General features: G+C 39.7%; 3 protein-coding genes across 3 annotated transcripts in view; 1 reads left to right on the top strand and 2 right to left on the bottom strand.

Moving 5' to 3' along the window:
* LOC131336616 (geraniol 8-hydroxylase-like) overlaps positions 1-922 on the bottom strand; it is a 71,061-nt gene extending 70,139 nt beyond the window's left edge. The window contains exon 1 of the mRNA XM_058372524.1: positions 381-922. Coding sequence (XP_058228507.1) covers positions 381-795 — 415 coding nt within the window. The 5' untranslated portion in view covers positions 796-922. The remainder of the gene's footprint in view (positions 1-380) is intronic.
* Positions 923-2,114: 1,192 nt separating this feature from the next.
* LOC131336622 (geraniol 8-hydroxylase-like) lies at positions 2,115-7,552 on the bottom strand. The gene is made up of 3 exons (XM_058372532.1): positions 7,022-7,552; positions 2,925-3,400; positions 2,115-2,822 (listed from the first exon to the last, which is right to left on the bottom strand). The coding sequence occupies exons 1-3, from the start codon at positions 7,431-7,433 to the stop codon at positions 2,385-2,387; spliced, it is 1,326 nt and encodes a 441-aa protein (XP_058228515.1). The 5' UTR covers positions 7,434-7,552; the 3' UTR covers positions 2,115-2,384.
* A 1,019-nt stretch (positions 7,553-8,571) lies between these two features.
* LOC131298548 (uncharacterized) lies at positions 8,572-11,030 on the top strand. Its single transcript, XM_058324032.1, has 5 exons — positions 8,572-9,041; positions 9,131-9,221; positions 9,339-10,067; positions 10,178-10,412; positions 10,597-11,030. The coding sequence occupies exons 1-5, from the start codon at positions 8,572-8,574 to the stop codon at positions 11,028-11,030; spliced, it is 1,959 nt and encodes a 652-aa protein (XP_058180015.1).
* The last annotated feature ends 2,114 nt before the right edge of the window (positions 11,031-13,144 follow it).

The raw sequence follows: 13,144 nt of genomic DNA on the forward strand, positions 1-13,144 counted from the left end.
TGTGATCAGATTTTAGAGTCCAAGCGCATATACAACGCGCGCACACACTTGACTTCCATGTTGGTGTTTTGGCTTGTTAGAGAGGGGATACCAGTGCTCCAACCCAAAGAGGGGGATACCAATCTTGGTATGTTGGCGTTTCAGAACTCTGCATCTAAAGTCGTCCCCATTCACGTAATACTTTCGTGGTTTTGCTCGCATTTGTAATTGATGTTTTTGTAAAAACAAACTCGTCCAGTTCATCTTGTCAAGATGAATCGAAAGGATAAACCGTGTTCATCAAAATAAGAGAAAATTCGATAAATATGAAAAACAAATATGAAGAAAAAGTAGCTATAGTTACATAACATCAATGTTGTGTTAATTTTGTGCAGCATTACCTGAAAATATTATAGAGTTGAGGACTTTTCGGAGGCTACGCCATTGATCTGACACTGGCAACCAAATCGTGGAGTATATGTGGTGGCCATGGGCATGGGCGGCGTTGGGGATGGACCTGGAAGAGAAGGCTAGATCCTGCTTTTGGAGGATTTCTTTTGCCAAGGCTGGTGAAGAAATGACCACTGTGATTTTTTGGCCCAGCTTCAAACTCATAATCGGGCCATATATCTTGGCTAATTCGGCCAAGGACTTGTGGGGCTTGTCACCTAGTTTTAGAAAGCTTCCTATGACTGGAAGCGGAACCGGCCCCGGTGGAAGTTTTGGGCTTGGTTTGCTGCTTCTTAATAGTGAAAGGAGGGCTCGGACCAAAGTGATGGTAAACAAGATATACAGACTTAAGATCAATAACTCCATGGTTCCAAACCAAATGGGATTAGAGATGGGGAGTTTTCGAGTTACTGCAGCCAATTTCTAAGGAGTGTTTGCCCTCTGCTTTTGTGAGATGAGCATAGTGGTTGATTGGAGATGAGAAGGTTTTGCATTTTCAAAGATAAAAGAAGCTCGTTTGAACTTTGAACCAAGTCATTGACTTTTTTTGTTTGGTTTTTTGCGTTTTTTTCCTGACAAGTTTGGCGGCCTTTTATCCTGTCTCCTCCTCGTTTGTCATCAATCAATAAAAATATGTACATAACATTCAACAAAATACCAACTACTACAACACTCTCATATGAAGCGGGACTCACATATGAATCCAAATGTGAGTTCCACGTCATGTGAGAGTATCGTTAATTGTTGTTGTTTATATAAATGAGGCATGCTCCACTCACACTACATTTAACACAACATTTGACACAAATTTTGCGTTATATATAGGCACTTGGCTTGTTGTCAAAGCATGCTGGTGTCATATTCTATATATAGTATGCTTGTGTCATGGACTCCACATTATATATGCGTATAGTAGGCTGCTTATGTCATACTTCTATAGAAGAATTTGTATATAAATACTCTACTATAATATTTTTATTTTTTTTATTGATCACGATGTCGATGTACGTACATTGAGACTATATGTGTATTGTATGATACTGAGGACTAACGTATGTTATTAAAATATTTCATGAAAATCACTTTTCCCCTCTGTTTTTTTTTTTGTTCTTGACAATGACACTTACCTCTATTTGATCTGTATTTGGTATAGCAGTTTTGGCTCTTTACGAGACACAGTGGGAGTCCCATGCCCACATAGTATTGTTGTTTTTATATATGCACGCCGTTAAAAAGTAAAAATTAAAGGGATAAGATGGCTATGGAGATTTTGTCATTTTCCCATATTAAATGATAAAATCACGAGAGATAATGTTATATATTCTCACACTACGTGACACTTCAGGTTTACTTCTTTCGTTACGTCTCGACATATCTTTACAGTAGTTTTTCTTATTAATCTGGTGACTATTGGTATATTTAGTTGGGAGGCCGACCAACTACTGATTGGTAAAAGTGTTTGTATTAATCCCACACTAATCTTGTTCATAAGCTATATTTAAGGATTACTTATACCACTATTTGGAGAAAACGTTGATTCAATTGATGTAATGCCCCGATTTCCAGCACTGTTAATCAACCCAAAATTGAGCACAATGATGCCTTAAATTTATGTTTGTCAAGGATTTGTTTTGCAAAGCTGCAATGCATGTCCTCAAGTATTTATAAATAAATAAATAAAGGACTTTTAAAGCCATGTTATGCTTAATTAGGCTTACTTAAGTAAAAAAATTAGCAACGAGCCACATAGCGTAACATCTATACCAAAAACACAAGACAAAACATTGTCATAGAGGGAATGGAACAACACGCAGAGGCTGAGCCTTTTGTAAGGTAAGGCCAAACTTGTCGTCCATGTCCAACTCTTCTGGCTTGATTTCACCTTCAAGCTTCCAATCAAACGAGTTTATGAGCGAACCTAACATCACCGGAACTACCCGTACGGCCAGAGATAATCAGGGGCAAATTCTTCGTCCTGCTCCAAAAGGTATCAGCTCGAAGTCTCTACCTCGGAAATCGATGTCCGAGTCCAAAAACCTCTCAGGCATAAATGAGGTTGGGTTTGTCCATACGCTTGGGTCGCGACCAATAGCCCAAGCATTCACTAGCACTTGAGCCCCTTGTGGGACTGTGTAGCCAGATATTTCAACGTCTGCCTCAACTGTGTGTGGGATTAAAAATGGACCCGGCGGGTGTAGCCTCATGGTCTCTTTCATGATTGCTCTCAAATAAGGAAGTTGTGCGATGTCTGATTCCTGTACCGTTTTCCTTTTGCCAAGAGTTTTTTCAAGCTCGGCTTTGGCTCTGTCTAAAGTATCAGGACTGTGCAGTAGTTCTGCCATTGCCCACTCAACTGAGCTCGATGTCGTATCAGTCCCTGCTACAAATAGGTCCTGTAACATTATGGACAACTATATGATATTCTGAGTTGCTGGGATGTAATGAATTAAAGTTTGACGTAATTAATGGAAGGAGCAAGGGAAGAAGATGCAAACCAAGCACAGATGCTCTATGTGAGTTCTATCGATCTCTTCATTATTCTCTTCATTGATATTGAGCAGAATATCTATCACATCCTTTTCTCCACCACTTTCCCCCAATCTCCTCAACTCCAATCGTTCATCAATCAGTCGGCCGAACAACTCAAGCATTTTCTCGAAATAATCCGTCATTCGACTCCTTACTCCCTGTGGATCAATCTTCGCAAGGGCAGGAAAGTAATCAACCAAATTGGGCTTACCGGCCTCTACCATGATTTGCCAAACCAAATCCCTGAATTGTTTCGCTGAATCTTGATTTGGATTGGCGATATCCACTGAAAATAAGGTGTTGGATAACAAATTTAGGGATGTTGTGAAAATGACGCCGCCTATGTCCACCGCAATACCATCTTGGCAACATTTTCCGGCATAGTCAATGAGTTCCTGCACCTTTTTCTGGCGTAGATTTTGATTAGCATCAAGTCTGCTACCTAAAAGGAAATATGATCGATATATAAATTTGTTATAGATTAATTTATACAAGAATTATGAAAAAAGCATTCCAGAATAATATGAAAGTACGTTTCACTAAATTAAGGGTTCCAATTTTTTTTTTGATACATAGTTTCACTATAGGCATGAATATATGTGTGTGTGTGTGTATATTATGCCTTACGAGATCTAGAGCACACAGAGGATCTATATGCCAATTCCTCAATCCACGTACGGGCGAAGTGTCTAGACTTAAACTAAGTTACCTCCCAAACCCAAATGAAAAAGAATAAAATACATACTCCAACGTTTGTCGGTATACATAAATTGCCAATAACCCTAATAATCTTGGAAGAGGAAGAAAAGATGCAATGGCTATAGTACAGGACCAGATTCCTGTATCGAGAGTTGACAGATCTGAACACACGAATTTCATATTGAAAAGAATATTATTAAGATGAAAATATCTGATTTGTATTTTGGCTGTTTTTTTTTAATTTGTGATTTTTCACCGATAGAGCCCATGAATTTTTATTTTCTCAGTTCTAGTTCATCGAATTGAGCGCCTCATTCATCTCAACATGATGAGCCTAAAAGGTGAAAAGTGGTCTCAAATTGTAGAGACTTCACGCTTTGGAGAGGAGGGTAAAAGGGTAATTTTATATATCAACTCACCTAATTAGGCAATTGCTGATTAGGGAGAGGCATAATGAACCCTTTCAATATACACACAATACCCAAACTTCCGATGTGGGAGCCAGCCCAGCTGACGCGGGCCCAAGAGTCTCGCCACTAAAGAGTGGCACCACGACAGATGACCCAAGGGGCCTGCACCAGAGGTCAAGCACCCAAACCACAACGGATGGGCGAGACTTGGTTGCTTTGGAGAAGGGCAAAAGGATAATTCTACATACCAACTGAACACCTAGGCAATTGCTGACTAAGGAGAGACATAATGAACCCTTTAACAACACACACACAATACCCAAACTCCCAATGTGAGAGTTGTATAGACTTCATCCTTGTGATGTTGTTCGGATCAGATTTGAAGTATTATTAAAACTACATTTTGAAGTTCTTGTCCGTAACAAAAAAAATCAAGTTTTTTTTTTGGGTAAATAAAAGTTATCAACTTTTATTGTGGCTGAATCATAATTTCGAACTTTAATTTCCCTTTCAAAAATTGCGTTCCCCGTAGTTGAGCAGCACTAGGAGATAGAGGCTTCTTCCATCCCAATTTAAATACTCCGTAGTTATCAACATTTTTTTTTTTTTTGATACATTGTTTCACTATAGGCATGAATATTTTATACCTTACGAGGTCTAGAGCACAATTCCTCAATCCACGTACAGGCGAAGTGTCTAGTTACCTTCCAAACCCAAATGAAAAACAATAAAATACATACTCCAATGTTTGTCGGTATACGTGAATTGCCAATAACCCTACTCCCTCCGTCCCTTTTTAAGTGTCCTGCTTCGTAATTTCAACTTATTAAAAAGACATCATCATTATACCTTTCACATCAACTTTTTCCTCCACTTTCCCTACTTACCCATCATCATTATACTTTTACTCACTTACTTTTTAAAATGGAATCTACTTTTAGGGACAAAATAGACAATTCACTAACTTTTACCCACTAACTTTATAAAATGGACACTTATTAAGGGACACCCCAAAATAGAATACCGGACTATAAATAAGGGACGGAGGGAGTAATAATTTTGGAAGAGGAAGAAAAGATGTAATGGCTGTAGTACAGGACCAGATTCCTGTATCGAGAGTTGACAGATCTGAACACACGAATATCATATTGAAAAGAATCTTATAAAGACGAAAATATCTGATTTGTATTTTGGGATTTTTTTAATTTGTGATTTTTCACCTAGAGTCCATGAATTTTTATTTTCTCAGTTCTAGTTCATCGAATTGAGCGCCTCATTCATCTCAACATGATGAGCCTAAAAGGTGAAAAGTGGTCTCAAATTGCAGACACTTCATGTTTTGGAGGAGGGTAAAAGGATAATTCTATACACCAAATTTAACTAGTTAGGCAATTGTTGACTAAGGGGATGTATAATAGATCCTTTAAACACACACACAATATCTAAACTCCCGATGTGGGAGCCAGCCCAGCTAACGTAGGCCCAAGACCGTCGTCACTAAACAGTGACATCATGACAGGCCAAAGGGCTTGCACCAGAGGTCAAGCACCCAAACCACAACGGATGGGCGAGACTTGGTTGCTTTGGAAGAAAGTAATTTTATATACTAACTCATCTAAGCAATTTTTGACTAGGGAGATGCTTAATAGACCCTTTAAACACGATACCCAAACTCCCAGAGAGTTCACGCTTGTGATGTAAGGATCAGATTTGAAGTATTATTAAAACTACATTTTGAAGTAATTCTTTTCTGTAACAGAAAAAATCAAGTTTTTTTTGGGTAAATAAAAGTTATCAACTTTTATTGTGGCTGAATCATAATTTTCAATTTTAATTTCCCTTTAAAAATTGAGTTCCCCGTAGTTGAGCAGCGCTAGGAGATAGAGGCTCCCTCCATCCTAAGTTAAATGCTCCTTATAAAAGACCATATAACTTTGGCCTTAAAAAAAATTGTATTTTTTTCGTAATGTTTTTCCGAACTTTTACACCCTTTGAAAATACTCAGTGAGATCCTTTTACTAACTTTCATTATCTTCAATTAGTTTACTCTGAATTTTCGTTTGACCCAAATACAAAAGAACCCTGCTAATCGCACATACATCTGTGCACAGATTTTACTGTAGGGCCCACTATGGGTCCCACACAAATGATCCGAGCAGTTTCATTAGATGTAAAATATTTTTTCAAGGGTACCCATAAAAAATAAGTTCAATCTAATAACTAGAGGTGATCAATCCAATTATCTAAATTTTCATTCAGATTTTCAAGTAATGAAAAATTAGATGATTAGATCAAACATCTATAGGTATTGGATTGAGCTAATTTTTTATGGAAACCCTTAAAAAATGTTTTACATTTAATGAACAGCTCGGATCATTTATGTGGGACCCGTGGTGGACCGCACAATAAAATCTGTGCATAGATTATCTATGTGGACAGATTTACCGAATACGAAAGCTACGTACTCTAAGGGAGTGTTCGGACAAATAAGTCATTCAGGCTTATTTTTTGTTCTTATTCAAATTTTTTTCGTATCACTTGGCTTATTATCATTTTTTTGGGGATTATTGTATCCTCACGACAAGAGGAATCAAAAAGTAAAAAATTTTAACCGAAATTCAATTTTTTTGAATAAAGACGAAAGTAAATCAATAAGCCAATTTTTTTGTCTTTATTCAAAAAAAATTGAATTTCGGTCAAATTTTTTTACTTTTTAGATTCCTCTTGTCGTGAGGATGCAATAATCCCCAAAAAATGATAATAAGCCAAGTGATACAAAAAAAATTTGAATAAGGACAAAAAATAAGCCACTATGACTTATTTGTCCGAGGCATAAAAGTCGAAAAGGATTCGGTAAAAAAATTGACTTTGTAAACATCCCAAAACAAAGGTCTCATAGTAAACAACTACAGTACTATAGATCTACAACTCATATAGAGTAGCTAGCTAGTTACCTGAAAATATATGAGAGTTCATGATTTTACGGAGACTTCGCCACCGATCTGCCACCGGCAACCATACAACGGAGTACTTGTCGTGGTCGTGGGCATGGGCGGCGTTGGGGATGGTTCTGCTGGAGAAGGCGAGATCCTGTTTTTGGAGGACTTCTTTCGCCAAGGCTGGTGATGAAATGACCACTGCGGTTTTTCGGCCCAGTTTCAAACTCATGATTGGCCCGTGGATTTTGGCCAGCTCGGCCAGGGACTTATGGGGCTTGTCACCGAGTTTCAGAAGGTTTCCGACAACCGGAAGCGGTGCCGGGCCAGGTGGAAGCTTTGGGCCTGCTCTGCTTCTGCTTAGTAGTGGAAGGAGGGTTAGCAAAATGGTGGTTAACAAGAGATATAGAACTAAGCTGAAGAACTCCATATTTTACAACCAAAAGGGGATCGGAGAGTGGGAAATCTCGTATGCTGTTATGTCCACAACTTTGAGGTTAGATAAAGCCTTTTTTTCCTGATCGGCAGAGAAAATATGTATTAATAAAAGAGAAAGAACTGTGCTACACACAGCAATTTGTGCACAGATTGTGCACAGATTTTATTGTGGGGCCCACCACGGGTCCCACACAAATCATCCGAGCCGTTCATTAAATGTAACACATGTTTTCAAGGGTCCCCGTAAAAAATAAGCTCAATCCAATACCTATAGGTACTTCATCCAACCATCTAACTTTTCATTTAGATTTCTGGATAATTAAAAGTTGTATGATTGGATCGAGCACCTATAGGTATCGGATTGATATTATTTTTTACGGGGACCCCTGAAAAAATGTTTTACATTTAATGAATGGTTTGGATGATTTGTGTGGGACTTGTGGTGGATCCCACAACAAAATCTGTGCACAATCTGTGCACAAATTGTTTGTGTGTGTAGACTTTCTGAAAGAGAAATTCTATTGGTACAGCAAAAATGACAGCGCGCAATTGGATTCGTCTCGGGTCCAACAAAAATAATCAGAGCCGCTCATTTTGTTCAATATATTTTGCTTAAGATTCCCGTAAAAATCAGCTTCATCCGACATTTATAAGGGCTTTTACGAAGCATCCAAAATCACTTTAGAAATTTCCATAAGCAATTTTGGACGCTTCGTAAACACTCTTTTCGATGTTGGATGAAGCTGATTTTTTCCAGGGACCTTAAGCAAAATATATTGAACAAAATGAGTGGCTCCGATTATTTTTGTTAGACCCAAAACGGACTCAAACGCACGCTGTATGTGCTCTCTGTGCCATTTCTGCTTTACTAGTAGCATTTTTGTTAATAAAATTCGATAGCGTAGATCAAGAAGGAGAAAGTGTGGTCGTGGTAGAAAAGGAACCTTATTGAGAGAGGAGGGTAATGATATGAACCTTGTGGAAATCTGTGTTCATCAATCTGATGTTCTTTTCGAGGGGCCTGGTTCTCAAGTTTCAAGCTCTTAGGGCATATAGGGGCTAGCAGATGGGACCAAAGTGGTGGAATTGGAAAAGGCTGTGGTGGCTTGCCTCAAAAAGCCACAGGTTCAATGGTGATGCTCAGCTGGAACGTTCAGGGGATAGGGCGACCCCTAACGTTCCAAATCTTACAAGGACTGTGTATAGTCCATCGCCCTCTAGTGGTATTCCTCATGGAGACAAAGAATAAGAGGGATACCCTAGAACTAATAAGGAGTCTCCATTTTCAGAATAGTAGTTATGTAGATCCTAAAGGAATAGCAGGTGGCTTAGCGCTCTGGTGGACAGACGAGGTAATTTTAGATGTTCGCTATAAAACAAAAAATTTAATGAAGTGTGTTGTTAGCTGGCCTAGAATGAAGAACCCGTGGTTGGTTACTTTTGTGTACGCTCCTCCCGTTTGGAACCAGAGAGTGGCGTTTTGGAATGTGTTGAAGGGTATAGCTAAGGAAAATGGTTACCCCTGGCTCTGCGTGGGTGATCTTAATGAGATTGGGTCCAGTGCAGAGAAACAAGGGGGTAATCGGTGCAGTCAAGGGAGGTTGGACCAGTTTCACGATCTTTTATTTGATTGTGGCTTTATGGATTTGGAGTTTAAGGGGCCAAACTACACTTGGTCAAATAATCAAGGGGGGAGGATAATATCATAATTCGCTTGGATAGGGCCTTAGCTGATGTGGAATGGAGTAATCTGTTCCCTCTTGCTCAAGTTCTGCATGAGGTTAGAATTGGGTCAGACCACTGCCCTTTGGTGATTAAATGCAGAATTCCTTTGAAGAGAGTCCCATACACTTTCAAGTTTGAATCCATATGGTCCTCTCACCCTGATTGTGAACAGGTGGTGGCAAAAGAATGGGAACATCAACATAGGGGATCAGATATGTATGGTTTGGTGCAGAGATTAAAGTGCTGTAAGAATGCCTTATTAGGATGGAGTAAGAGGACTTTTGGTAAGGATAAGCTGAGATTGAAGGTTTTGCAGGAGAAACTCAAGGGTATTCAAACTGAACCGTACTCACAGGCTCGTTTTGAGCAGGAAAAGGAATATGTGAAAGAGGTTGAAATTCTGCTTCTCAGAGAGGAAATGATGCTGCATCAGAGGTCGAGAATAAATTGGCTCTCTTATGGGGATCGAAACTCTGCTTTTTTTCATGCGAGTATTAATCAAAGGAGGCAAAGAAACCAAATGGTTAAACTACGGACAAGCAGGGGGGAGTGGATAGAAAGTGAGGAAGGGATTAATGGTATTATTAAGGACTTCTTTTCGGGGCTATTTTCGCATTCGGGACAGAGGGATTTTTCTGAAGCTTTATCTGTTGTGAATAGCTGCATCACGGAGGACATGAATGCTAGGCTGATTAAAGAGGTGACTGAGGAAGAGATTAAGTTGGCCGCCTTTCAATTGGGATCCTTAAAAGCTCCTGGGCCGGATGGTTATCTGGGCTTTTTCTTCCAATATTACTGGAGTACAGTGGGGGAGGGGCTCTGCAAGGCTGTGCAGAGATTTTTTACCTCAGGATATATTCTCAAAGAGCTGAACCAAACCAATATTGTGCTCATTCCTAAGGTAAAATTTCCAGAAACTCTCTCTCTCAGTATAGACCTATTAGTCTTTGTAATTTTTCTCTAAAATTGATTACAAAAGTTTTGGCTAATAGGCTAAAAGGCATTCTTCAGAAAATCATTTCTCCTAATCAATCGGCCTTTGTCCCAGGAAGATTGATCCAGGATAATGTTCTTGTAGCCCATGAAGCTTTTCACTTTTTGAAATTAAAAAAGAAAGGAGGAGATGGTTATATGGGTTTAAAGTTGGATTTTAATAAAGCCTATGATAGAGTGGAATGGGATTTTATTGAAGATCTTCTTAAGAAAATGGGATTTCATGTGAAATGGGTGATGTGGATTATGCAATGTATCATGTAAAATCCTCAGTGGTGGTGAATGGTGAGGCTAGGGTGGGGCTTATGCCTGGGCGTGGGTTAAGACAAGGGGATCCTCTCTCCCCTTACTTATTTGTTTTGGTTAAAGATGTTCTTTCTAAGATGATTTCTAAAGCTAGAGATGAAAAGCTGATTTCTGGTATTACTTTTAATAAGCATTGCCCTCCTCTTTCGCATATTTTTTCGCGGATGATGCTCTTTTGTTTCTCAAAGCTGACTTGCAGAACTGTAGCAGAATCAAGTCTATTCTCAATGTTTATGGGGAGGCGTCAGGGCAATGTATTAATTTTGATAAGTCTGGAATTTTCTTTTCCTCAAATCTTAGTGATGTTGACAAGCAATTGTGCTGTGATTTTATGGAGGTGCCTCTGATGAAGCTTGATTCCAAGTATTTGGGTCTCCCCTCTTTTTGGGGAAAATCCAAAGCGGAAGCTTACTCGTTTATTATTGAGAAAGTTTTGAACAAAATGCAAGGATGGAAAGTGAAGAAAATGTCTCTAGGAGGAAAGGAAATTATGCTGAAGTCGGTTGTTCAGGCTATTCCCAGCTACGCCATGTCATGTTTTCTTTTGCCAAAAAAAACTGTGTGATAAGCTTACTTCTTATGTCTCAAATTTTTGGTGGAAGGGAGACCCTAAGAGTAAAGGAATACACTGGAGAAGCTTGGAAACCATGTCTAAGGCCAAGTCGGATGGAGGTATGGGATTCAAAAACTTCAGATCCATGAATGAGGCTCACCTTGCTAGACAAGGTTGGAGGATGCTTAGAAACCCGAATTCTTATTGGGAAAAAATTCTGAAAGGATTTTATTTTCCAAATTGTTCCTTTTTGGAGGCAGCTAGAGGTCACAGAGCTTCTTGGGCATGGCTGAGTTTGTTTTATGGCAGAGAAACTCTTGTGAAAGGTCTCAGATGGCAATTACAAAATGGGGAAAAAATCAGATTTTGGGAAGATAAGTGGATTCCGGGGCTTCCAAATTTCTCTCTTACCTCCACCAGTCCTTCTGGAGACGGAATTGAAAAGGTGAAGGATGTGATTATTGCAGATGGAAGAGGTTGGGATAAAGTGAAGTTGATGCAGATTGTTTCCAAGGAGGAGGCAGATGCCATTATAAAAATTCCTATTTCGAAGTTTCAGAGAGAGGACTTGCTAGTTTGGCATTATACCTCAAATGGAGAATATTCTGTAAAATCGGGCTACCATGTGGCAAATCAAGAGAGGACTAAAGATAAAGGGGAGAAGCCTTCAACCTCGTTGGTGATCAATACAAATTTATGGGCTATCATTTGGAAGTTAAAGGTGCCCCAAAAAATTAGGCATTTCTGGTGGAGAGCTTGTAGTAATAGTTTAGCCACTAAAGAAAATATGCTTAAGAGAAAGTGTGGACAATCTCAGATGTGCCCCATCTGTAACCAATTTGACGAGACTGTTGAACATATGCTCTTTGATTGCCATTGGGCTCGTGCGGTTTGGTTTGGGAGTAAAGTTCAGTTGAATGTGGGGCAGGGGCACCCGACGTCGGTGATCAGATGGGCTTCCCAAGTAGTTGATCAGTTTAAGAAGGAGGATGCGATGAATTTTTTGGAACGGATAGTTTATATCGCATGGTACATTTGGAAGGCGCGAAATGAGGTAGTTTTCAACTCGAGTCTGCCTAATCAATCTAGAGTGGACAATGAGGAGAGCCCTTGAGGCTTTCCGTGAATTTTCAGATGTAGTGGTGCCTTCCCATTTCCATATGGATAACCCAAATGTTGAGGACTTTATTTCCCAATGGAGGGCTCCGGAAAATGGGTGTTTTAAGCTAAATTGTGATGCAACAGTGGGAAAGAATGGAGATGAGGCGAGTGCAGCAGTTGTAATCAAGGATAGCAAGGGCATCCTTGTGAATGGTTCAACTGGTTTGAGTAAGGTTTCGTCGCCCCTTCCAGGGGAACTAGTGGCTATTCGCCAAGCGTGCGGCATGATTTTAGATTTGGGATATCAAAATGCGCTAGTCGAGTCGGACTCTCAAGTAGCCATCAAGCTGAGTGTATCCGAATTGGTCCCTCCTTGGGAAGTCTCTGCAGCGGTTTGGGACATCAGGAGGATGAGAGAAAGCTTGAATATCATATTTGGATGGGTAAAGAGGACGGCAAACAGGCTCGCTCATGTGGTGGCCAAGAAAGCTTTGAAGGGTCTGCTTCCTAGAGATTGGGTGGTGATTCCCCCAAATTTTGTTTCTTCTGTTCTAGCTAGAAAATCTCTCCTTTTTGTGTAAGCCCTGTGGGCGTTTTTTATTATCAAAAAGAAAAAGAAAAAAAGGAATCATTGAGATCAGGGAAGACCCAATCCAATCCCGTGCTCAGAATACAGAAGGAATGCATGTGGACTTGCAGGTTCATCAGAATACAGAAGGAATGCATGTGGACTTGCAGGTTCATCAGTTATTACTTTAAAAAGAACGCTGCTATAGGCACAACAGGTTGTGCACAGCAGCCGTGCACAGACCGCTTTTGCGTCCGTTTCGAGCTTCGCAAAGATGATCGAAGCCATTCATTTTGTTCAAAATACTTAGTTTAGGCTAAATTTTGAAGCAAAGTTGGATGATTCGTAAACACCCTTCCTGATATCGGATTGAGGTGATTTTTTACAGGAACCCCAAACGAAGTATTTTGAACAAAATGAGTGGTTCCGATCATCTTTGCGGAGCCCGAGATGGGCG

The sequence above is a fragment of the Rhododendron vialii genome, chromosome 8a (assembly GCF_030253575.1).
Source record: "Rhododendron vialii isolate Sample 1 chromosome 8a, ASM3025357v1".
Classification (NCBI taxonomy): Eukaryota; Viridiplantae; Streptophyta; class Magnoliopsida; order Ericales; family Ericaceae; genus Rhododendron; species Rhododendron vialii.